Source organism: Anopheles ziemanni, chromosome 3 (assembly GCF_943734765.1).
Source record: "Anopheles ziemanni chromosome 3, idAnoZiCoDA_A2_x.2, whole genome shotgun sequence".
Classification (NCBI taxonomy): Eukaryota; Metazoa; Arthropoda; class Insecta; order Diptera; family Culicidae; genus Anopheles; species Anopheles ziemanni.
The window spans coordinates 48872224-48898110 of NC_080706.1; the positions used below are offsets into that span (position 1 = coordinate 48872224).

At 47.9% G+C, this 25887-nt stretch overlaps 1 protein-coding gene across 1 annotated transcript in view; it reads right to left on the minus strand.

Annotated features, from left to right (window-relative positions):
* LOC131285847 (nuclear receptor subfamily 2 group F member 1-B) overlaps positions 1–25887 on the minus strand; it is an 82303-nt gene that overhangs the window by 16668 nt on the left and 39748 nt on the right. The window contains exon 3 of the mRNA XM_058314702.1: positions 20623–21165. Within this exon, the coding sequence (XP_058170685.1) occupies positions 20623–21165 (543 nt within the window). The remainder of the gene's footprint in view (positions 1–20622; positions 21166–25887) is intronic.

Here is a 25887-nt window from a genome sequence, read left to right on the forward strand (position 1 = left end):
ATTATCTACGATAGCGCTAAGACGTTTGGGTCGGTTTTGCTTGGGTGGTTCAGAGTTGTTCCTGACGAGAAAGAGAAACGGAACGCCTTTCGGACTCGACTGCGCGATACGGAAGTTCACCTTTGAACCTTCGACCCGACTCGGCAGGAAGCGACTATCTAACACTCAGCTGCAATCCTAACGGTACGTCTAGATCCGATCCGGGGCGCGAAAGACGGATTATGGTACCGGGTCGCGAGATTCCCCTTTACTGCTTTGACCACGACCGACTTTTATTGGCACGCGAGCCGTAAATCACAGCCAGCCTCCCCCCGGTAGCTCATATCTTGGTCCAGGGGAGCGAAGATAGGTGAATTTCACCCAAGCGAGGCACCTTCTAACAAAAAAACTCCGACCGACCGAGGAGAAACTTCTAATAATGGTTATGACTTTTGTGGCCACGGTAACCAATTTGATGGTGGCGGCATGTTTTCCTCTGAAGCCGAGGGAAGAGAAAAAAGGGAAGGCAAACCGAAGCCTAAATGGCACTCCCGCCTGCAAAATCAGCGGGAACCAGCGCCGCCGCAGGAGTCTAATGATGCCAATAGGATGCGACTTGTTTTCACACTTTTCCGATTTGCGAAGTGGTAGCCAATTTGTGTGCCCGTCGTCGTTATCCGAGACTCTCCCGGGTCTAGGGTTTCGGGGTGGCAACCGGACATTGTTCTGGTACTGGGGCAGTTTGTCGTTTGTTTTCCTGTTTGCTTTGCAGGTTCGGCCACATCCTCCCGCTGTCGGGCTGTACAAAGCATGACAGATGGAAGTCATTTGAATAAGACCTCCAGGTGCGTCCGTGTCTCGGATCCAGGTAGGACAAACATGCGGAGGGTCTAAGGTATAAGACCCTAGGCAAAGAAGCTCTTACCGGCAGTTGTCGCAATAAGTAAATGGTTTTCGAGGGAGGAGGATCCTTTATGAGCTATAATAAGCTTCTTTAAAAGGTGCCTTTGAGGTAACTCTTGGGATGCTGTAAGGATGTAATTTACTTTGTTTTAAAATCTTATTGATCATCAAGGCTGATGGGTCAAGCCGGCTTAACATAGAGTTAATCATTTGTTTTCCAATGGAACCACCATCCATTCTGATTCATTCAATTTATTATTCTCCTGTCCACATAAACATTATGTACCATTAAATCATAAAACGCGCATCAAATATTTTAAAAGAAGTGACAAATGAGCAGTCGAATGTATAAATTAAATCTCCAATACTCTTCGGCTCGAGCGACAAACGAGGCAGTTTTTGGTTGACGGTTAAAGTTTAATAGACCACAACATTAATGGAATATTTCTGGAAAGAGATAGAGAGGAAAAGAGAGGGAACAAGCACAAAACCTCCCATCAGGGTGTGCCCTCACACTGTGCTTTCGATAACATGATTCCGTTTGATCCCGACCGATCTTTGCCCACCGAAACCTGGCCGAACCTCTCGTTCCAAAGACTAAATATCTCCAAGTGGGCATTATCGATACACACACACACACATGAAAGCGCTGCTTTTATGACTTTCGCGCCAAGCCCCAAAAGGAACGAACCCGACGATTGTGAACACAGTGTCACCCCTACAGGAACCGGAGATGACCGGTGGAATGGGCCTTTCGATATTAATTTTCAATTAAAACAAACAGGTTCAGCATTTAATCGATTTTATGTGATGGTAGAATTATTTAAATTCCGCCTTTATTTCGGTGTTTTTCAACGTTAATGATTTTCTTTACCTCGGCCGCGTGACCTCCGCGACAGGGGCGGCAGGATAGCGTGAGAGAGAGAGAAAGGGAGAGCCATGGACAGGAAGGATTAACGATTCCGAAACCGATTGGATTCTCGTCGGTTGGGAAAGCTGGCGTTGGCCGGCCATTGCTCGATAGTGCGGAGAGTCGAAATTGCATCGAGATAGCGAAATCGGGAGGTTCAACCCTGCCCGAAAACCGAATGTCCACATCCTTTCTGGTTTGGTAGTACACACGCGGCAGTAAGCATGATAGCGATAATGTTAATAACAAGACTAATGCCAAAACATCGAATCGTTTGAAATGGCCGGGAATGGCGTTTTACGATCAATCCCCCGCGCTGGCCGCAGGCACGGTTCGATTTAATACGCTTTCGGTGTCGGATTGGTTTTTATTTTCGGCCGACCAGCGTTTGGAAACTATCAGAGCCCAGCACCGCGAGCCACCTTGAAGCGAAACGGAATCAGAACGAGATTGGCCCGGATCGGGTTTAATGAGATTATAATTTATGCTAAGTGTAATAAAACGACGCATAACCGTTGACAATTATTGGTCATGTGGTTTTCACCCCACCATTCCTCCGGCCTTCTTCGGGAGATCCCCCAAACCGCCAGATTTAGTTCAACCTGGCGCGATCGGTCGGCCCTGGGATGGGCCAACACGTTTACGAGCCCATAAAAGCTCCGCTTTGATCGCCTCGCGAAGGAGGAGGCTTGCCTTTGTTTTCGGGATTTTCCCGCATCAAACCCAAAATCGACTCACCCACACCCTAATCGGCCGGGGTGATGGAAGGTGCGTCCATCGCCCATTTCGCTCGGTGATCATGTCGCTGTCACCTCGATCGTATCGGACGGTCCATCGGGGAGAAATAAAACGGAACCTAAAGTTGGCTATCGTTTTTTTTTTCTCTCGCCCCAACGTCTATCATAGATACGGGAAAAGGTGTTGGACCAACATGTGTTCTATCGGCTTGTCGATGGTCAATGGCAACAGCACTTGCCCCGGATGACACACCGTGACAAGGGGAAACCGATCGCCAGTGGATAGGCCAAGCCGAAGGCATTTTAACGACGCTATATAATCTCGGGCCGCGAGACCCGGGTAATAACATTCCGTCGACGACACTGAGCCGATGATGATGATGGTGATGGCGCGGTGATGATCTGATCCGCCGCCAGAGACCCCTTCGGTGTTTGCGATCGATTTTACGAGCGTACAAATTGCCCACTATATGGCTGATTAAATCGATTAAAGTGGTCGGGAAACCTAGGAAAACCCGCGGCCCCGCGGGGTTGAGGCTGCGCCCGAATCGGTGATTTATGATAAATCGAGACCGTTGTGCGGGGGGACTCTTCCAGGAGCGGGGAACTGGTTTCGTTGGTTTCGCGAATTTATGGTACGGCGCAAAATTGAAATTAAACGGAACGAGCCTCGGCGATAACGCGCACGGACGTGGTGGTCCGCTCTAATTAGGGACCTCCCGAAAATCGACCGTGGAAGAGGGACCTGAGCCGTCGATGGTAGAGGGTGATGGGTGGGTGAGTTCATTTTTAAGAGGATGCGTAGCCATTATTTGTGCCCGGGGATCGTAAAAATGCACGATCGATTATAATGGCCCGCTCTTTATCGTGCTGGAATGCCGCGTGGTGCTGCCCCTGACGAACCTTCTCGGGATGACGCTGCACTCTTCCGTTTCAGCTGTGTCACTCCCAAAGAAAGGGGGGTTCCGATCGACTCCGATCAGGAAGATATTAACACTTCTTTAATGCCGCTGGGTCGGCGGGTGCGTCGTTCCGGACCCAGCACTTGACCCACCGCCGTCCGAACCATGAATCGCCCGTTGCCGAAACCGATCAAACTGCGTTCGCAAACTGCGGTGGGTCTCTTCGAATCGACTTTGGTTTTTTTTTTATAAATGTGTCTCTGTTACGGTGGATAGTTTTATGGAGCTCATTATGGGCTTTATGAGGCTTTACCACCCCTCGCATGCGTGGAGGCGGACAAGAGAGCGGCACTGGAAAGCGATGTAAAACTCGATGTCACACACCGCGCTAATAAAGGCACATTCCGCACCGAACCGGTAACGATCCGGCCGAAGTGTTCGACTTTACGGCTGCGTCTTGCATATTGGTGCGATTTTAACGACCCACCGGGCTGCAGCGTCGTAAAAATTGGCCGCAGTTCGATGAACTCATTAAAGTCGGCAAGGCGAGGCGAGGCGTGGGCCGCCGGCCTGACCTTTCACTTGCGCCCGCCACCTAGAGCGCCGCGGGATGCTCGCGGGGTGTCCCATTTTATGGGGCCTGATTTGGTTAGAGGAGCGATCTGTAAACAAGCCACGATTTCTTCAGTAGCAGGAGGAGTGTGGAATTTAATTTTATAGATTCCAGAATCTCCGTATTATTCCTGGGGAGTAGGTTTTTTGTTCTATTTCCTTCCGTTTATAAGATGTCTATGTCTCTAGCCATATGCTTTGGTCTAGTGTATGACTTAGTTATATTCATAACATCTTATAGGTTCATTAATTGTTGTCTTAAATTATTGATAAATAGTCCAATCTTTAGATTTCTTTATGTCATAGCAAATACTTAATAACACAGAAGAAAGTTCTTATACCAAATAACTAAATTTTGTAACAGAGGCCTCATATAGCGATGTTAAAATGTTTATGCATTAAAATTAAAATGTTTATGCAAATGTTTATGCATTAAAGACCACGCACGAATTCGATGTAGATTATTTTCAAAATGTACCAGGATCTAGAATCAAAACCAACACATAACCATAACTGTATAGAGTTCCAAATTTAATTTGTGAAGAGAAGAACATTCAATCTGATACTAAGTTTTAATCTGAAGTGTAGAATTGTTGTTGTTACAAACAAAAGTAAAAAATTAACAAATTTTAGGAAGTCTCAACATTGGTTGGGAAGCAACCAAAACTTTAGTCTTTTTATTACACCGATTTGTTTGTAACTGAAAGACCCGTTGCCTGTTTTCCGCGCTTTTATATACATTTTTCCATCTATAAAGATCCTCATCTTTGACAGGTGCTTGTTAGAGCGAGTCCGGGTTCGTCCGGGTCCAAATTTTTCTTTTCTTAATGCCCTTAATGTAATTAATAAAATGTGGTAAATACTGTTGGATGCGTTGCTGCAAGACTCCTAAAAACTTTAGTGTTTAATTGTTAAAATTGTCATAACATAATTATACAGCACATGATGCAACAATTGTTCTAAAACATAATCAAATTTGAATGAATCCTCATAAGCAAGCGTAGTGCAGTTGTACGACAAAAGACTTCAGTTTAACGCATAATGATATAAACATGTTATTTGAAGGCATCAGAAGTTTCAATTGCGACCATTTGATCAATGTTTCACAATGCTTGTTTAGTGTTGCTCCAAGAGTATATTAGAAATCCCAATGTTTGGTTCACTGTAATCGTGACGAATGCTTCACAACACATTCAATTTGTAGATTTATTGAAACTACAAACCGTAACTCAAGTTGTCTGTTTCTCTGTGCGCGCGCTTTGATGACCCTGACGAGGGCTTTTGTCAAAATGGAACCTAATGGTCGATGTGTTTTTCTCTCCACCACCTCCTTTCCTCGTTTACCTTTCAAACGTTTCGGTGTTTTTCCTTTTTCGTTTCGAGAAGTATTTATTTGCCCAACCGTTTTGTTTCCCGATAGCGTCCTTCCGCGAGCGCCGACCCAGGAGTTCATTTATCTAATCGACTTGAATGACTTTCGATAATTGAAGCCATTAAAAAGAAGTGTACAGCGCACGCAGCCCGGTCGCGAGCCTCTCATCTGCCGCCTCAGGAAGGAACGATGTCGCAGCGGTAGCAAGCAACAGTCGTCCTCAACAACACATAGCTCGACAAGGTAAACACCTAATTTATTATCCCGGCTGCTCCCGGGACACCCCTGCCGCCGCACATGTCTGCTCTAGCAGCGCGTCCCGCCGTACGGAAGGGACCGAGAGATCTAAGAAGATCCTCTTCAGCCTGGCCTGGAGGGTCGTACCTGAGGGTGGTGGCGAAGGTGGCGAAGTGGCGTGTGGCACAAGCACTACAACGCTCCTCACAGCCACGGAGGGTGTGTTGTTGTTTTGGGTTTGCCGTTCGATAAATCTTGCCAGCTTTTGGTACAATAATGCATACCCCGGGATCATAAACGCGGTGTCAAAACAGAGATGAGTTTGTTCCCGCGCGGATGAATGGTGGTACAAATGAGCCACCGGGCTCTCGTCCACAACGGATCGTAGGGCCGTGATTGCATCGGGGCACAATGGTTTTGCTAAACGCCCGACATCACAACGTGCGCGATGACCACTTCGAGACTCCGGGTTCTATTGAGGTGCGAACGTGGGCAAAGATCCTGAGATTTGGCAAGAGGAGAGACCCGTGCCTCGACAAAAACATCCCGGACAGACGACGGCGATTTATGACCCAACAGTTGCGCCATCCGATTCTGATAACCGATCGAGGTGATTCTTCCGATCGTGCTGCTGCAAGGATCCGTTTGCAACAAAACCTTCCTTGTACAAGACACTCCGTTCTTGTCTTCCAACTATTGGGTGCCTGAGAAGCCATCGGTATTGAGCCTTATCGCGAGCATTACCGACGCGTCGTGGCCTAGTCTTATCGCACGCCGTTTTTTTGGATGAGGAAACCGGTGGAAATCAGAAGAGGGTCGATGCCGCAAGGAACCCCCTGGAGCATGATGATTTATGATCGTGTTTTGGGCGTGAAGTATGCGCGCGAGTTGAGATTTAGTTTGGTTATTTTGTGTCGTTGTCCGGTGCGATCGCCAAAAGCCCGAAATCGGCCGAAACCGTTCGGTTCGCGGGATTCACGTCTTCCTTGTGAGGTGTAAAATTTATAAATTGCCTCACGTGAAAGTGTTGCTGTTTTCATGTCGATCTGGTGCGTGAGAGAACACGGCGTGTATAGAAGTGAGAGAGTCCATGGGACGGCGAGCCTTTCCCTAAATCGCCCTTGCCCAAAATCGACCGGCTGAAGTGTTGAAGACATTTACGGTTCCCTTGTTCGCTACCTCCTAAAAACAACCCGAGTTAGGTGTCGTGTCCCCTTCTTGGTGGAACTAGCTTCGGCGGGGGTGCTGCGGCGGGTGGAAAAGTTATTATGTCTTGCTGAACACGGCCCAGCGGGAGTTTTTGTCATTTTCATTTATTCAATAATAAATATTTGTGTAACTCTTTCTTTTTTTCCCGCTCTCCCCACCCAGTTTGGGGAACAGAGATGGCGCAAACGTACGGAAACACCGCTCCAAATCGATTTTTACCGTCCGAAACCCCAAGAGATGGTTTCCCCGGCCACAGCAGGAGCTTGCTTGGGTTTGCTGGAAAGCTGAAAGCTGCGTTTGTTTCGCGGCGTGTCCCGAGAGCGCGTGCTTTATCTGATTTCGATTTGCTTCATTTTGACGTTCGCGTGAACGGAACTTCCAGCCAAGGAACTGGCCAAGGAGCAGGCGGGCGAAGGAGTTGGGAGTCCGTGTTTTTTTTGTTGTTGGCCAACTCCATCCCGTTCCCAGATGGTCCCTATCAACATCGTAGCATCGTTTCGTGCGATGTGGCGTGCCGTGCCGTGCGAGCGATACCTGCGGCGTGCTGTCATAAATCAGCATCGAAATGAAGTGTAAATATTGCGCGATTAGTTAATTATTAATGATTTATTCAATTTTACACCTCCGAAGGCGTTCGCTGCCCCAACCGGTACCGGTATCTTGTAGCGCTGAGTCATCATCGTCATCATCATCGTCGACATTTTCTTCGCGGTGGCTCTCCGTCCGTAACCTCCGCTGATAACCTTTACGCACATTTGACAGCTGGTAGAGGAAGTTAAGGGTACAACCTCTCACCGGGATCTAGGAAGATAATGGGAAATCGAAATACCATCCCAGGACGCCAACCATAGAAAAGCGGCGTCGCTGCACGGCAATGCACCTCGCAAGATATCAATCACCTATCGGGTTGGGGTTGTCAAAAGACATTCCAACCCTTTGGTGACCCCCGTCCCGGGGTCCCACATGTTCCCACCAGTGAGCCGGGATTGAATGGCACATTTTTTCCAATGCATCGAACTGCACTTTATGGCGCAACATTCCAGCGGGGCACTCGCTCTGAAGTGAGCCCCTAATGAAGCGGTCGGTAAGTCGATTGCAAGGTGCGGCCTCCTTCCGGGGTAGCTCGCTTTAAAAGCTGCCGTGTCTGGTGGTCATGATCCTATAAAATTTGCCCCATCCGGCCCCGTTTATGGGTAACGATTCACAATCGAACAATCGCTCCGACACAATCCATCCACCGACCGTGGGGTGGTGGCGTGTAGGTTGGGAAATTTTGCACACCACAGGCCGGGAAGAAAAATGTAGCCTCCGTAAAAAGTTCACTGGGGCAAAGTGTTATATGGTACCGTACTTTTTATTGCCATAGCGGTTAGTTTTTATTGCAATTTCTTCTTGTCGAAGCACTGGAACTCCAGCCTTCGCCCGGAAAAACGGTTCTCTGGAGCTGTTTGACCCGACTTTGATGAGTCGTTAAAAAATTGACATATTTATTTCCAATCGAGCAGCTAGTTCCCAAAACCCTGTTCCAGAAGATCGACCGAAAATCGGCCATTGTTCTCGCGGTGTATCTGGTACATATACAAGATACTACTAAGATAGAGATATCCGTTCTCTAGGGGATATAAAAATGAGAGATAATGTTGGAATTGGTTTGGTTGGCTGTTGTACGGATTTCTCGCCGCAGTGAGCCTTTCGATTTTAATTTGATTAAACTTTTTAATTCCTTTTTGCTCAATCAGTTGAAGTGGAAATCCATGGTCCGGGGTTTTTGGTGTGCTGGCCTTCGATGTTTTCCTTCGCCGATGCACTCGGGTGGAAAATCGGAACGGTAAACATTGCTGGTGCGTACACGCGGGAAGGACATTATCATCCCTTGCTTCGCTTGTTCTGAGTGTGTGTGTGTGTGTGTGTGTGTGTTTGCTTGGCATCGGCACACTCGAAAAGAGAAACACTGCGAGTAAACACAAACATTTGCACCTACTCCGATGTTTGGTAGAAGAACGGGTTTAAGGGCGATTTTAACGTTTGAATGGGGATGTGCTTCGCTCACACACAAAACAGGATATTGCACGCATGAGGGAAATAATGGTAAATTGTAATCATAATGATAAAATTGAAAATTTCTTCCACCGGGTAGAAGGCCGGGAAAGGTCCCTCAATGGGTAGGGCTTATTTTATTTTTTGTTGTGTTGTTTTGTAGCAAACCGCGAAAGGCAACGTCAACACGATTGCGCTGAGCCGCTCAACCGCGATGAGCGATGATAATATCCTTGTGAAAATTAAATAAAAATATCAACTCAACTACGCAAAAGCCACCATTCGGTGTACCCCCTTTCTGGCTACATCCGGGTTGGTGCCGGAGAATAACCACATCTCCCTGCCAAAAAATGGCCACGGATGTTTTTTCCGACGCCACGCCGGAAATGACAAAATGTTCCCCATTCATTCCAGGCGAGTCCGTTTAACCCTCGTTCGTCGCCAAAAAAAGCATCTCAGTGCTCTCCATCTGCGACCAGGATTCCGGAACCAAAGGATGCTTCCCGGCCGAACGGCAAAGGGATTGATTTCGCCAGCGAAACGAAGACACGCTATCATTTCCATACCTAAACCGGGTGGTTTAACGCTAACGCCGACCGAACGCCAAAGGGGTTAAATTTCATCACCCACTCGAGGAAACGAGGCTCTATTGTTGTTTATTTATCTTCCTAATTTGATTTGCTTTTATTTTGTTTGCTTGTTGTTGCGGTTGGTGTTGGAGAGGCCTCTTTCAAGGGGGGTGGTGTTAGGCGATAGCGTTGATGAACTTTTCGTTCACTTTTCCTTCGACCATCGGAAAGGGGGATCGAGTTGATTGCCAAAAATGTTGGCAAATGGTAATGTCTAAAGTGTGTTTTAAGGACGCGAATTTTGTTTACTTCAAGATTGATGCATAATTTTGTTCTAGTCAATTTAAAGTTTATACTATCCCAAAACCTCTTAATATGCGGCTTAGTTTTGTATCATTTTATAACTTTCAAAATGGACCACAAGGAACGACCAAAAAAACAGAAATAAAAATCCTTCACAACATTTTGAACTCATTTTGAAAGTGCCTTTCCTTTGGGGAACCGGAATAAAAATTAATATTTTCACTTCCGAAACATTTGGGGAACGTTCTGCACAATGGCTACCCTTGATGGGGTGGAACGGTTTCTGTCGGTTCGGCTCAGCCTTCCAAAAGCCAAAATCCGCCATACCGAAGCCGGCTTTTCCCCGTTTACAGTGTGTTGGCCGATGTTGTTTTTCTTTTGGTGGAGTTTTAAAATCCCCATCAAAAGGCACCACCGAAGGGCCACTTGTGTGGGTGGATGTAACAACAACACCGACGTCTATTGTTTTTCCATATACACACACACACACACACCGGAACTGTGAACCTCAAGCCGCCGTCATCCCCCCTCCTCCTATCCTTGTTCCGATGTGTAATGGAAAACCCGGAGGTAAAAATTAATAATATGGCTTACGATGGATTACTTTTCACCGGCAGTGCAGTTGAGGTTTTCGGCATCGCGCACATTTCCCTTCCCCCCCCCCCCCCCCCCCCCCTACCCCTTCCACCCATTACGGGGTAGGATTTTCGATGGCTGTGTTCGAGTTCATTTGTTTTCCCGGTCTGCTGAAGGCGCCACACCGGGAAACAAGTGCACCGTTCATCGAGCACGGAAAATCCGAACCGGGGCCAATCGCGGACGGGCCAATGTTTGGCCAGCGAGCGCAACCACGCGTCGGTGTCGGTGTTTGTTTATTGTTATTTTTGTCTGGCGGCCTTTCGGCTTTTGGCATTTTGCAGTGCACCGGAAAAGCCCTGCCCCGGGCCGGTTCAAAGTCGATCGAAGTCACCGCGGCCCGGCAATGGCAATATTCGTATCAGATACCCGGATTCCGGGACGACCGGTCAACAAAAACCCACCGCCCAAAACCTATCGACTACCGAAAAAAAAGAAAAGCTTGCTCCATTTTCTCCGCGCCGTTTGCAACCGACGAAAGAGAGTGATCGTTTTTGTTTCGCCGATGCGCTAAAGAGCTTAGAGCGTCCTTCCGCTTTTCCTCGCTTGCAGCATTTCCACGTCCGCTCTTTCTCGTACGTTCGCTTTCCTTATCCTTCGGGTGCGATCGGAATCCGGAACCACGAGCACGGAACCAACCGATATCCCGGCCGGAGGGAAACCGAGGGGGATTATTCCATTTTATTATATTTAAGGTGATTAAGGTGCCGCCGAGGCCTGCCGGGTAGGGTGTTCTGGCGTTGTAATTGGGTGGCTTTTCGACGCTGGCACCGGCACCGGCAGCCAGGCGACCCTTGGCGAAGGCTCGGTAACCTTTTGCTACAGCGAAACGCCGGAACTGCGCCACGACTTCGATGTTTCGAGTTGGGATTTTCTACTCCCGTCCTCGGACCTGGGAGTCGCTTTTGTCGGCACACTTTCCGATCGCACCGGGTCGCCAAGGGTGGCCGGCGGGAGCCGAACTTCACCACGATCTCGTCGCGGATTCCCAACAGGAAGGAAGTAGTTGTGCCGCTTTCAGCACCAGCGCTCCACTTCTAATGTGATTAGCCGGGTTGAGCTCATGAAAACAAGCCAAAGTTTGTCCACATCAGCTGGCGGAGGCGTAAAGACAACAGAACGGAACCGGGCCGGCGAGTTCGGAGGGAATAAATCTCGGCTGCTTCCGTCCGATTTCGGGTGAGGATTAAAATGTCCTGCCCGAAACCACACGATCGTATCACGTTTCCACGATGGGTCGGTGCATGTTTTTGGGTTTCCGCTGTTTCACTTGACCCACGCGCGCTTGGATCTTGCAACCGCGATCAGTGACCATTCGTGACCCGATCGTCTAAATAGGTTACTTCCGGGTTAACGCGGCGGAAAAGTGTGTGACAACTATTTTAAATAAGGTGTTGTGGAAAATGCAATCCGAGCGGGATTTAATGGGCATTACATGACACGATATTGCCACCGGAAGTGCACCGGGTAGTGTGCGTCACCTGGATGGGGGAGGATGTTGTGTGATAATCACGGCACCGGACGATTATCACCGGCTTGTCCCGGTGGCTGGATTAAGGTTATAAGCTTAATGCAGACAACCGACCCATGTAGTCCACGACCATACCGAGGAAATACCGAAGAGGAGGATTTTTTTCCCCTAAACGATGATGAACCACTCGGCCGGTACAATCTCGGAACCAAATTTCCAATTGATGGGAAAATTTTCCACTCGATGAAATTTGTCAATACCACCTTTTTTTACTTCCCGGTAGCCCTCAGGACTTCATGCCCAATGAAGCGTTAGGCTAGCGCGATAAAGTGACTCGTTTTATTATCTTTGCAAAAATATACCGTATTTATAATGCGCCTGGTTTATTGTTATGGTGATGATTATGCTTTATGGCGTTAATGCGCGGACGCGCGTTTCCAAACGAACCTGCGTATCGGCCACAGTCTGTCTGACAATGCACATTGGGTCGTCTGGGGATTGCCAAGTGGTCATGGTTCAATTTATTGGAAAATGAGGAAAATGAATTGAATGAGAGCAAATTTTTATTTGATAATATTATTTATAATGCTTCTTCAACTAGCAGGTAGTTTTTAATAATCAACTAAACAGGGTTAAAAAAATCATAGAAAACAATTTTCAAAGATAAAATTGACATTGAAGAGAAGATTCAAAATGAATTTGGACAAAAATCAAACGATCCTCTTTTTATTGCTTTCGATATTAAAGTCTTTAAACTTGTACGCTTATTAAAATATGTTTCGGTTGTCAATTGACTATTTGTCCCACTGTGCGACTGTATCAGTAGAAAGTGTGTGATCTTTCATCGCACATTCAACCGTGTTCATGTGTTCCCCGTGTGTGTTTCAATGTGCATTAAAAAGTCGCCAGCTCTGTACCGCATTTACCGTCTACTCGAGTGTTCTCTAGCACCGAACGATTCTCGTCAAGTCGGAGCCGGTTCAGCGATGGATTTAATCCCGAACGACCTTTCGCACCTATTTTTCGTAATTTCATATGCAATTTTATCCGCAATTTACAACCTTCGCCGTGCATTCTTTGGGATGATCATGGTAGGGGGTAAGAATTAAATCCTGTGGTGTATGATATGATTGGTGTAGGCACTATGCGTATGCCCTTTCCCTGTAGTGCTTGCTGACATGAAGGTGTGAAGCAAGTAGGACGTGGCATGTGTTTTTCCTCCACCCTTCAATAACTACGTTCATAATGCATCCATCGGGAGCTTGCTGCATTGCGTGTCAACAACTCTCGTGTCACACGCGCGGCTCAAGTGCAGGTCGCGGCATCCATCAACACGCGATGCACGTGCCTAGAGGGCCGACGACGGAACAGAACTTTTCAATTACTCCCCAAAAAGACGTCATCTACGGCCAACCGCCGGGCGTTGGGTAAGTGATAATTAACCTTTTCAGTGGGCAAATGAATTAAATTATAATTAAAATATCCACTGCGCAACCTGCTGGTTTCGCGTTTGTGCGGGTTTTTGACTTTGGAGAATCATATTATCCTCGCGCGGTCAATCGCGTAGCGTAACCCTAATGAGGGGTGCGCTGGGATCAATGTGGAAATGTTGGGGAGTCCAAAGGCTGGCATGAAGGTGGTGACACTTTGCCCAAGTCCTAACTCTTCATCCCTGTCCTCCTCCAGGGGTCGCCAATTCTTATCGCGAACGTTGTGAATCCCGCAGTCACAAACCTCGGGAAGGTGCTAAATGGTAGCAAGTGTTCGGTCGTGTGCCGACCATTTGTACCGGATGGCTGTTTACCCGCCGACCGTCCTCCCTTTTTCCCGGAACCTGCCCTGCAGCATTTTGAGCGTCCTGCGGGAGTTTTCGGGGAGTTTGCGAATCGGATTTTAGGAGTATGTAAATTATAGCCTCGGCGAGAATGGAACGGGGACGAAAACAACACCGCAAATAAACGGCTGCTTATCCACTCTATTGACCCGGTGGGGGTGGTGGGGTGGTGGAACGGAAACGAGGTTTTCGTTTCCGGGGTTGGTGGAGGGGTTGGGAAGTGCGTAACCGCAGCTGGGAAGCCGCAGAAAAAAGGGGTTCCGGCTTAAGGGTTGATTATTTATGCCGTTATTAATCGGATAGGCGAAAATCATCCGCCGACGCGTCGGGTGAAGTTGTTAGTGTTGCCCTTTGCTTGTTCATTTGCTGGCTAGAGTCACGTCCGGGGCCGGTTTTTGGACGTGGAAATGGATGTGCAATTTCCCCGCCAGATAACGCACACCGAGCACAAGCTGGCATATTAAAACAAAACCCGACATCAAAACATCAACAAAAAATGGCAAAGCAAAAGTTGGTGAGTTCATTTCGAGCGCGAAGATAATTCCAATCCTGGATGAATGGCACTCTTCGCCCGGCCCCATGGCCCTGGTCTCGGCCTATCCAGATTGAAGGTCCGTGTTATCTTATCCCTTTTTTTTTTGGAAACCATTCCTAACACCTCCCATTCGCGATGCCCTTTAAACTGAGCGGAACCAATCGCAAATGTCACTGTTTCTTGTTACCATCGCCGTGTCGCCGGAAGTGTCAAAAGAATTCGTTACGGCTTGAGAAGAAACAACGGGTCGAATCGGTCGTGGTCCTGTGGCCGCAGAAATGTCAGCTCCTGCCACAGGATGGCCCTCCGGTGCACGTGCCGAAATGGAAAGAAACACAGGAAATTGACATTTCCCGAGGAAATGAGAAAAGGGATTCTCGGGGCCGCTGGCAATCCGGGAAAGTTCTTCCCGGCGCGTTAGATTTCCTCCCACCGTGGGGAGGTGTGTGTGGATGGGTGGGTGGTTATTAAATTAAGCCAGAAAAAAGGGACACGGTTATTGTTATGGGCATCACCCTTTCGGTCACCAGGGGGAACTCTGAGCGGGGCAGACCTTTGGACACCCTCTGAGCTCGGTGGTAAATGGCAACCCATTGTTTCGTGGCATTAGTTTTGATATGTAAATTTGGTCCCAAGATTAAACACCTCCTTTAGAGCGGCGCCACTCCCCTGGCGAGTTCAGGTTTGGAGACGATAAAGACGACACGCCGGTCGGTGTCAGTGGCAGCGGGCCGAGTTCCACCAGGTCCCAGGGTCGAAGATTAGTGGACTGGATAAGAGGTACAAACAAAGCCACACACTTTGCTCCACAAATCGTCCCAAATTTACCCCATGAAGCCCCCGGAACAGGAACACGAACGACGAGCGAATGTGCAAACAATTTAATTTATTAGTTCAAACTACTGGCGGAACTTTGAAAACTTTATCCCACACGGATGGGGAGGGGAGAATGGCGCTTCCTAGGGTGCGAAAGTCGGTGAAGGTCCCCAAAAGCAGGGGCAACTTTACCGTATCCCATATCCGTTAGTTGTATACTTCTGTTCTGGTGAAGGTGATACACGGTGTCTGCGCAAGATAAAACAGGAATCAATTTGTGGAACACATTCCCGTCGGATTATACCATTGTGCATTCTAATTAATCCCGTGGTGAGCGGGTGCCGGGGGAAGGTCACCGTTAAATGTTTCCGAAACTGGGTACATCCGATCCTACGGGCCAGATTTCGACCGACGTGCCCGGTTGGGTGATGTATTGGAATTTATCGCCCGTACGTGGAGCACGTGACCATGCTGTCGTCGGGGTCGTCGCTTCGATCGTCTTACTTCCCCAAAAATACCACATGGTTTTGGTGCATGCTTTTCCTTTTCCGTTTGTTTTCACATTAAAGAATTTTAAAAATCTCTTTCTTACGTCCTTGAACCAACTAAAGCCCGTTTGATCTAACGCCGACCGATTTCCATCACAATTGAAAACAAGCGGGTGGCATTCCACCACGGATGCACAACGATACTGTTGTGACACTCTTCTCGGTGTTCACTTCCATAGAAGTTTTTCCCTATTTCCCCTCGATTTGGAATGCTTTATGCCTCTCCTTACATTAGTTGGGAAGTGACTGCACATGATGTTTGATCTGGTGTAAGGTTGCCCGTTGCGTTTGAAATATTTGGCAGGAAAAACAAAACAAAACAAAAACAAGCGGAAATAAAAAAACGAAAATTTTCCCGATTTACGTTTGGCGAAAACCTGGCTACCCGCGCGACATAACTTTAAATTGGGGAGAAATGAAAAGAAAGGAAAAAATATCCACAACACATATGACACATTCGGGGCCCCCGTTCGCGCGGTGAACCATTTTGGGGAAGTTGGGAATTTATTGAGCGGAAGAAATTGATTTACAATAATTCTTGCGCGCTGTTGATTTTTATTTATGGTTTTCCAAAACTTTTGCCAGCAAACGGTTGCGTTCCCGACTCGAGAACGTTTTTGTCGGGGCTATCGAGATTCGATTATGAGTTTTGTTCGGTCCGTTCGGATGGGAGCTAAACGAATTTCACAACATAAATAATTTTCCGGTCGCGAATGGGGGCATTGTCTCGACGTGTGTCATAAATAATCTTGATGATGTACGTAAATCGAACTCCAAATGAACTACATGATCTACCCGGTTCGACATGTGTTTCGAAGGTTGCTTGGATCAATTTGAATCATTTTTCTAAAACATAAAATCAAAAAAAGGGAAGCTTCTGTTTCATGAAGCACACTTCCTTGTGATTTGCATAATTTTGGGTGTATTTATTTTTATAATTTAGCATTAAAAATCAATCTTTTGACCATGATTCAAATTGACGGTTATTATCAACTTGATCCTAGTTATACCCCGATTAGTTACTTTTTTCAACTGGAGACTACGCACGGCGTTTGTTCTAATAGAACCAGTCTGTCTCTTGGCCTACAACCCAAAATTACAAACACGAAAGAGTCGTTGAAAAGATTTCCAGTTAATCAACTGCGCATTACTGCTCTTTGTTTTTGGTGATTGATAATTAAAGTACGTTACTACCCGAGAACTTCGAGAATGATCATGCGGAACCAAAATAAACCACCATAAACTGTGGCGCTCGGGAGCGAGTACTCGATTCACCGTCAAACTCTCCAATTGGTACATTACAATTCTTGTAAACAACGCTAATTTACCTTTCCCTGATAAGACCCCGGACGAATCGTGAACTCGCGCGCTTCCACGTTTCGTGTCGCTAAGAAGGCGCCAAGAGTCGTAACATCTTGGCACGAATGCCCCTGCGAGCGAGATAACCGCGACCCCTACCGCGAAGAATATGTCTCTCGTGTGCGCGGGTGTGTGTTTAGTAGGATTGTGTGGTGAAATTATTTCAATTTAATTTCCGCGAAACATGCACCCGAAAGCGAACGAACGGTGGTAATGGTCAGGTCGGTGCGATCCATTAGCAAAAAAAAAGGCGATGTTTGGACTAGAAGTTCCGTCGGTTCGCGCCAAGTTCACGCGACTTCACGGAGTCTCCGCTGGAGAGCAACGGTGGCCGAAGCGTTCCCTGGTGTGACCATCTCGGTGACCTTTTCCCCGTACAACGCGGAAAGATCGAGAGCAGAAGAAGGGCAGCGGTAAGCTCACGGTCTCGTGGTCTCTAATCTCCAAACGAGATCCTTCCGTTTCGTTCCGTTTCGGGTTTTGGGGGGAAAGGAAGGTGGCGTTCCGGAGCGAACCGCGAGATCCGCCAGCGCAGATCCGAAGGCGGTACATTTTATTTATGCACCAGTTCCGGAAGAAGGGGAGTTCGTCCCGTTTCCGCGCTCCCTCGGGCAACGGCTACTGCTGCAGCTTCCAAACCGTCGGTGGATTTTCCGTTCGCTGGCTCGCAGCCCAAGCGAGACACGGCTTGTCAGATCGGCCGGCTGCTGCTGCAGCGAGGCTGCGGGAGTGATGGGTTTTGCCGAACCGCGTCACGAAAACCACGGCCCAGTGGCGCACCGTCCTCGAGCCAACGACAACGACGGCGACGTTCGTGGCGTTGATGATGATGATGATGATGAAGATGAAAATGCACGAGACATGAATTCATGTTTTGCGTTTGCTTCACTTCACATCTTCCATCTTGGCCGTGGCTTCGGCGGGGTCTTCCGCCCGTTGTTCCGCCCGCCGGATTGGGCCGTGCCGTACCGAACTCCGAAACATTCCCAACCGTGTTTCCTTGAATGATACGGCGACCGGATCGCGCGCTCGCCCCGATCGGTGGCACTTGTGGCGTCGGGCACGGTGCGCTTTCTGGAGAGGCCACGGTGCGCAAGTACAAAGCAAACAACGAAAAATCTTCAAGAGGCACACACATGCACATTCCCGTTGCGCACCGAGCCGTGCGTTGTTGTGTCCGATTCCGTTTCGTTTCGCCTTGTGATCGCGCGTCCCACCGTTTTCCAAGCACCCTATCCCATCCCGCCACGCGCGAGATCGTCCCACGAGTGAGAGAAAGAGAGTTTTCCTTCCCCAGCGGAATTCCTTCGGGTAAAGCCTTGGACGGCGGGTCTACTACCCGCTATCGTTTTGCATACGAATGGCGCAACGTTGGATTTGCTTTTTGTAGTCCCGTCTTCTGCAAGCATCCCATCGCATAATGCGCAACATTTCGTTTGTCTTGTTGTCGCCCGGATACCGGGAACGTTTGGTTAGGAATTTGGAGTATGTGACGCCTCTGGATGGATTGGATGTGGAGATGGATCTTGCCCCGAACCCTCCGGGGGGAAACCTCGCGAGCACCCCGCCATGATGTGCGCAGGTGAGGAAAACCCGTCGGCCTGGTTAACGCAAGGAAAATGCGGCAAATTCTCGAGAAGTTGTACAACCTAATCCAATCTACAACCTACCGAAGTACAAGTGTGTGGAGCTTGGAGACGACAAGACCGAACCGGGGACTGATTGCGGGACACGAATTCTGACGGACGACAGTGGGCAAGATTGAATCATGCAAAATGCGACAACGCGACAATTTCCTCTCGTGAGCTATTCTACAAAACAAAACTGGAAAAAAAACACACGCGCGAAATCCCTGAAAAAGAAACGAGAACTCCTTCTGGTAGGACAAATGGTACCTTATGAGGTTGGGGGAGCTTGAGGTTCTAACGAGCGGAAAGCCAACTGGGAAGACACTACACGCGGCGGACACTCTACCAATGCCACTTCTAATTCTATCAGATGAGTCAACAACTGCGACCGGATCGAACGGAATCGACGATAGACAGCGTATCTGTGATGCAAGCTAGAAACTACAACCCCCTACATACAAACGTAGGGTAACGAAACGGAACACCGAACGGTTTTATTTTTGCTAAGGAAAAGCGCATTTATTTTTTCTCTACACTCTAGCGAGAAGTCTCTGCTCCGAAGTCCTAGTTCCTCCTTGAGGCCGTGGTTTGTGCGACGAAGCCAAAAACCTCGACGACGCAACGCATGGCGCTTTGGGAAGGAAGGAAGAAAGGTGGATCAGAAATAGCCCACGACGACGACGACAACGGCGACGTGTGGTAGTTTGTTTTTACACAATAAAAAACAGTACAGTACAGTTCGCGAGCTTACGAATCTACATAACCGTTGCCTAGGGATTGTAATAATTTAACCAATAAATACTATAAGTACCACAATAAATAGGGTGAAGTAAGCTAGTGAGTACAGCTAAAGTAAGGTCTAGATATACATGGCAGCGCGGTGGATCGTTAGGGTAACGAATACTGTTACAATGTTTCGCTTACATCTGTACAGAAGACTACGGGCTACGGGCTCTTAGAGTTACGACTACAACGTACACAATATGGCTAATAGTTTCCCGACCTCTAGGAGATGCTATGGTGTTTCGGGTGACTTTCGCCCCAGAGCAAAGGTCATCCGCAAGATCATGGCATCCTCGCAATGCTACAAAGCGATCGGATCTACTCCTGCCCGGTGTTTCGACGCATGCGACTATCGTCTACTCCAGGGACTGTAGGGAGAGAACTTGTAGTCCGAGCTAGCGCCGCCGTGACCGAGGTACTTCGGTCCGGCCGACGGCATCGGACCCTGCAGGCTACTGCCACCATACGGGCTAAAGATGCCACCGGTGCCGAAGCCGGACGAGAAGGCCGAATGGCCGACACCGTACGGGCTGCTGCTGCTCAGGTTCACGAAGTCGTCCAGCGTGCCGTGGTACGACCGGTTCGGGGTATTCTGGTGGAAGCTGAACAGAGGCAGCGGTGGCGTCTTCGACTGGGCATTGCTGCCGAACAGTGCGCCAACCCCGGCCGCCACCAGCGACGGTGAGCTGCTGGCGGGATTACCACCCGCCCCCTGCCCCTGGTTGTTGTGTTGGTGAGTGGGTGTGTTAAGGTTATGGTTAACTGTCTTGAGATCGTTGTTGTTATTAGAGTGCGTGTGAGTAGTGGTGCTGTTGTGATTGTGGTTATGATGGGAGGTGGTGATGTTCGCCTCGGGGGCGGCGGAGCTGCTAGTCGTCGTGACCGAAGGGGAGGCCAGCGAGGACGGCACTCCGCTCGGGGCAGCGGCGTTCGACTCCGCCTGGCCCGAGTTGGACACCAGCGAGGTGGAGGAAGCGAGTGACGAGTTGCCACTGGAGCTGTTAAGGGTGATGTTGGTGAGGGAGCTGTTGGGTGAGGTGGCGCTACCGGAGGTATTGTTAGGTCCCGTCGAGGCCGCCGCTGACGCCGACGCCCCCGCTGAGTCGGACTTCTGCGTGCTGCGGTACAGGTGCACCTGCACCAGGCGGATCACGTCCGACTCGGACTGGAGGGTGTGCAGCTGGGCGGCGGCTGTCGCCAGCAGGGCGGGGACATCGCCGAACAGATTGTCCAGCAGTTTACCTGTGGTGAAGAGGACGATCGCCTTCAGGCAGGAGTACTCGGCCGAGTCGACGTGCAGTGCCTTCAGCTTCTCCACCTGCTCCTGGAATATCCGGATGTGGTCCATGAAGGCGACCACCCGGTCGGCGGCCATCGGGGACGCGTGGAGCCCGGCGGCCGCCAGCAGTGGGGCGACGTGCAGGGGCATCGAGCACTGCGACGCGTTCAGCACGAACAGCTCGGACCAGACGAGCCGCAGCAGCGCCACCTGGTCGGTGACCTGGAGATCCGGGAAGAAGGGTATGTTGCGGGCCCACTCGACGGCGGAGAACAGTAGCCGGGCGGCGAGCTCGCAGATGTTGTCGATGCCCATGATGTTGTTCGTCTGCATGCACTGGCCGTACCGGGACGTCGGGTACGGTTCCGCGCGCAGCAGCAGCGAGATGTAGGAACTAAGATACGAGTGACCGTTGAAGCCGGTCACGGCGTCACCGTTCGGTATCGAGTACTGGCCGTACGGTATGCCCGGTGGTTGCGATGGTGGCACTCGACCTCGTTGCACAGCTAAAATGAGAGAGAGATAGAGTGAGACAAGGTGTTATTAGATATTGGTCGACATTAGAAGAGCGTACGTGTCAAGATTGTTACAAGAAATCCTCGTCGTATCTCCATCGACGAGATCTACTAGATTCTAAGTAGGCCAGCAATGTTCCTCACCGGTTCAAGGGGTGAACTAGTAGCCTCTTACATCGTATCCAAAATGGGAAAGATGGAAGCAAATGTAATTCAATTCTATTTGTCCAAACCAAGAACCAAGAATTTGAATATTCATCACCGGGAACCGGGTTCGATTTCGTCGTTCGTCTCTTTTCCTGTCAGCGACACTTAGAACCTATGCGCATTGGTAACAACAACATACCCAACGAGCACGAGACAAGTCCAAGTGTGCGTGGTGTGATCGAAGCAACGGCGTACTTCAGCTGAGACCTTTACCACTTAACCAAGCGGTCTAATACCGGCGTATGCATCGGGGACACGGGAGCGGATCCCGTACGGCCGTGATTATGATGTCGTGCACCCTCGCGACATACCGTTTGTTAATCCGCTTTTCCATCCATATCTCACTTGAAAACTCATCCGTTGTCCTTCCCCTCCGCGAGTAAGCAACAATTAACTCCATCTCAAGACGACGACAAGAGAAACTCACGTACTACACACTACGTCCATACTATGGTGATACGCTCGACGGCGAAAGGAAGAAGAGGGAAAAACCCTACGATCTTCAGCCCGAGATGAAGTTCTGTCGTTCGACGGGTTACAACAACTCCGCCGCCTTTCTGACGGCGGGTGACGCTTGTTGAGCAAACAATGAAGTTTCGAAAAAATGAGCATTAATTATTTATGATTATTACTGTCATTGAGTGTGAGCGCATGGAAGTGGTACAACCATCGGTCGGGATCTCGGTGTGCGGGGGGTGGGAAGGAAAGAAAATGAGGAGCCACTTTGTACCGAGCAGGAGATAGACAACGGAGTAACTGAAGCTGAACGTTCGGAGCGTCGTTTTTTTCCTCCATCAGACGAGAGGAAAACTAGGAAATGTGCGTTCTCCCAGGGTTACTTACTTTGATTAGAAACTTGGAACAAAAAATCGCATCCACAACTATGAAGCGTTCCACAAGCGATCTTTGAACGGTGGAGTTTTCTCGATCGCTCCAATCCGAAGTGCTACAGCAGCTGCCAGACGGTGGCTTATCAGTTCGTCCTGCGATAAGCGCTTCCAATCAATACAATGTTTGTATTTGGTCGAATGACGTTTATATGAGTGCAGCGTTACTCTGTAGCGGTTTGTTTATTTAATACCAGGTTGCAAAACCGATTGCGATTGGCGTCGCTCGCCATTACGAGGCGACAGCACTCCAAAGGCTCTAGAGGCGGGAAGAGGCTTCCAGCTTCCAGCCAATAAAGAACTACAACAAATGTGTCTCATAACATCTTTAACGGATCGTCCGCCCGAATCTGAGCGGCTTCGGAGTGAGTGGTAGCGTTCAGATAAAGCAAAACGTGTAATAATGAACATATTTAAGCCTTTCGTGATTGAACAACGCTGGCGGCGGTGTTTCTCCACTTGTTTTTTTACGCTCCCCAACCGGGCTCCGGTCGATAAGGTGTATGGTAATTGAATCAAAATTGCTTCTCAAAGTAAAGAAACGCCGCAGCGCGCGCGCGCGCCCGTACGAATCTTTTGCATCTTGGTTCGGTCGGTTGCCGGGCTTGGTCTCCTACCGGTGATGTGGACTTTGGTTTGGTGGCCGTTTGGAAGCCAACCCCGAACGAGCCAACGAGCTAAAAGTGTTCCCGCAAAACGCGATCGTGTGCACTTTCGACCAGCTTGGCCTGGCGGGCACGAGTTAGCTCGAGCATAAATCGGCGGAGGGCCGGCGCGGTGTGGTGATGCCGGCTGATGAGCCACAACATTACCAGATGTAAACCAATAAAATGCAGCCTTAGCCTAGGCCGTAACCGCGCAGAACCATCATCCACCAGAAGGGAAGAAGCACCACCCCAAGATGGTCCATTCTTTTTTCCGCCCTCGGGGGTTTTTTTGGTCTCGGTCCGATCGGTTTCAGCTGTTTCAGTACACACACCCGGACGGACGGAAGACTTTCACTGTGGTGCCTTTTGCCTCGGTTGCGCTTGCGGGTGGAAAACGATCGACCGATCTCGAAGACGAAGACAACGTTATTATTGTTATTATTCATGTTAACACACTCGCGAGCATCGATTATTAATGCTATTTAAAATGAAATAAAATAGTCAATAAATCTTTCCCGCCTGCCCGGGAAACGCATTCGGTGCACGGACGTTTCGCCGTTGTGTGTGGGGAACGGAACGACACAAACATATAGGAGCTGCATGCACCGAACACGTGAAGTGTGCAGCGCTTTTTGTTTTATTATTTAGTGTTTTGGTTCCTCAAACGGCGGTAACGTTTAACCGGCGTTGGTTGGTGGAACGTTGCATGGGAAAATTAAACGATTTTGATTGCCTTTTTTTGCGCCCCACCCGAGGAAAAGCTGTTTTTCATCTATTCCTGCTGCTGCTGGGAGGCTAGAAAAGCAATTTGTTATGCCCAAACCCTGGCTGGTAGTGTTTTCTCGTGCAGAAAATGAATGCAGCTGTGTGCATATTGAATTAGCGTGATGTTTATTGATACTTCCGTTGGAATATCTTTCTATCGGTTTGTTAATACATTTCTAAAGTTTCGCTATCGTTGGTAAATTTATAATTTATACGTGTATTGGATAATGTATTTAGCGTTTGAAATTTAGCTGTGTCTCGTTCATAATTTTCGCGAGGATTTTTCATTACATATTTTACTGCAAACAGTTCACGACAGAGTAAATGTTATTTTCAATAAAACAAGCAGAAAAAAAACCGTTACAAAATGGAATTGACTAGCGAATCGGGCGGCGGAAGGAAGAAATCGTGTGATTGTGTTGCGCCTGTCATCGAGTCTGTTTCCGCTTCTGTCGGTTTTTACATCGTTTTTTCACACCGTTTTATCTTTCCGAATCATGTTCACCTACAGGTGCTGAGGTTTTTTTTTCGTGATCGTTTATATTTTACACGAACCAGCGGAGAAAATGTCACACCGATGGTGTCCGGTTCGATTAAAAATGAAAAGAAAAAATACACCAAATGACCGCAGTTGGAGCATTTTTTTCTGTTAGGAAAAATCGTTACAGGTGTGCAGTAATGTTGGCTCGGTGCAATAGTTTTCCATCGGTATATTATAACACAGGAGCGAACAATTTTACCACGAACGTCAGGCTGTGGAAAGCGATGCTATCGATGCAGAGCCATGTTGAATGCTGGCGGAAATAAAAGTTTGAAAAATAGGAAACCACTTTTCCGACCAGATAAAAATGTTGTGCGCCTACACAGAAAAAACAGGGGCTTCGGTGTGCGCACACAACCAAATGTGGGAACAAGTGAAAAATGACACAAAAAATCAAATGGGCTAGTGTCAATTGAAAATACATAAATTTTCCATCGATTTCATAGCACTTTCCGTCGATGGGAGCCTTTTTTTTCGAAAGGATGTGCATCGGTTGAAAATAAATTAAAAAATATTATTGGCATGCACTGATTGCAAGTGAATTGAAATTGATTTAGATAAAGGTCGGCTCCATTTAAAATAAATTGTCACCGGTTGGCCTTTGGGTGCAACCTTGCGGGGACCGGTAGTAGTTATCATTGGAAAATTTATTACTCAGAACGCAACAAGTTGGTAGCGCACTGGCTATATGGCGAAATTTAAAATAACCTTCTCGTAGATGAACAAAATTTTCGAAAAGATGCAGATCGCAGAAATGTAATAGGGTAAGTGCACCCATAGTGGAGCTAGTACCAATAGTGGTTGTAGTGGAATAAAATCCTAGCTCTACGCCGATATATATACAATGGAGTTATTTGTTCTTCTATGAAATGTTCTTTGATCTTCTGCGGAGTGTTAAAAAGATGAACCATCTCATTCCGTAATATAGAAGCTCCAAAATTCATATTTTCTAAACAGGTTGTCCAAACATGCTGCATTCCTTAATAATCTATAACGAATATCATGATTTCCTTAAGGCTATAAATCACTGCAAAATCAATAAAACCATATGATTTCGCTACTCACGTACTCCAATATAACTAATTTACACGAAATAAGCGCATTTTAACTTAATTTTATTATATTTTCATAGTTTTTACCATAGTGCCACTATAGGCACAAAAACCCAAGTTGTTCCTATAGTAGCCATAGATTTTTTCACAAGTATAGTTTAGTTTTATTCCGGTTTTGGCCAATATAATCAGGTAAATTTAGTGATTTTATTCTGTTTCTACAAAATAAACAAAGCAGAACTGGAGAGAAGGCTCAGCAAAAGAAGCAGAGGAAAGAAAAAAGAAAGCGGCCTAGCGGGATACGCTATAAAGCATATACTATAGTTTTAGCTGTAATATTCAGAGCATTTTTTATGAATTTAAATTGGACATATTTCGGTAAAACAATACAGTCTTTTCAATGATAACGCATTGGTCAAGGAGTATTTTACCGTTCTGTTTGAAATATGCTTAAAAAAAAAGTTATAGTCAAAATATATTCAAGTTTTTCGTGCTACCACCACTATAGGAACACGATACCACAACTATAGGAACCATACCACCATAATAGGAGCAACCGACTAGGAAGAAAAATACGCCTTTTTTCGTGTATTTTGTATGGTTTACGGTGAAAA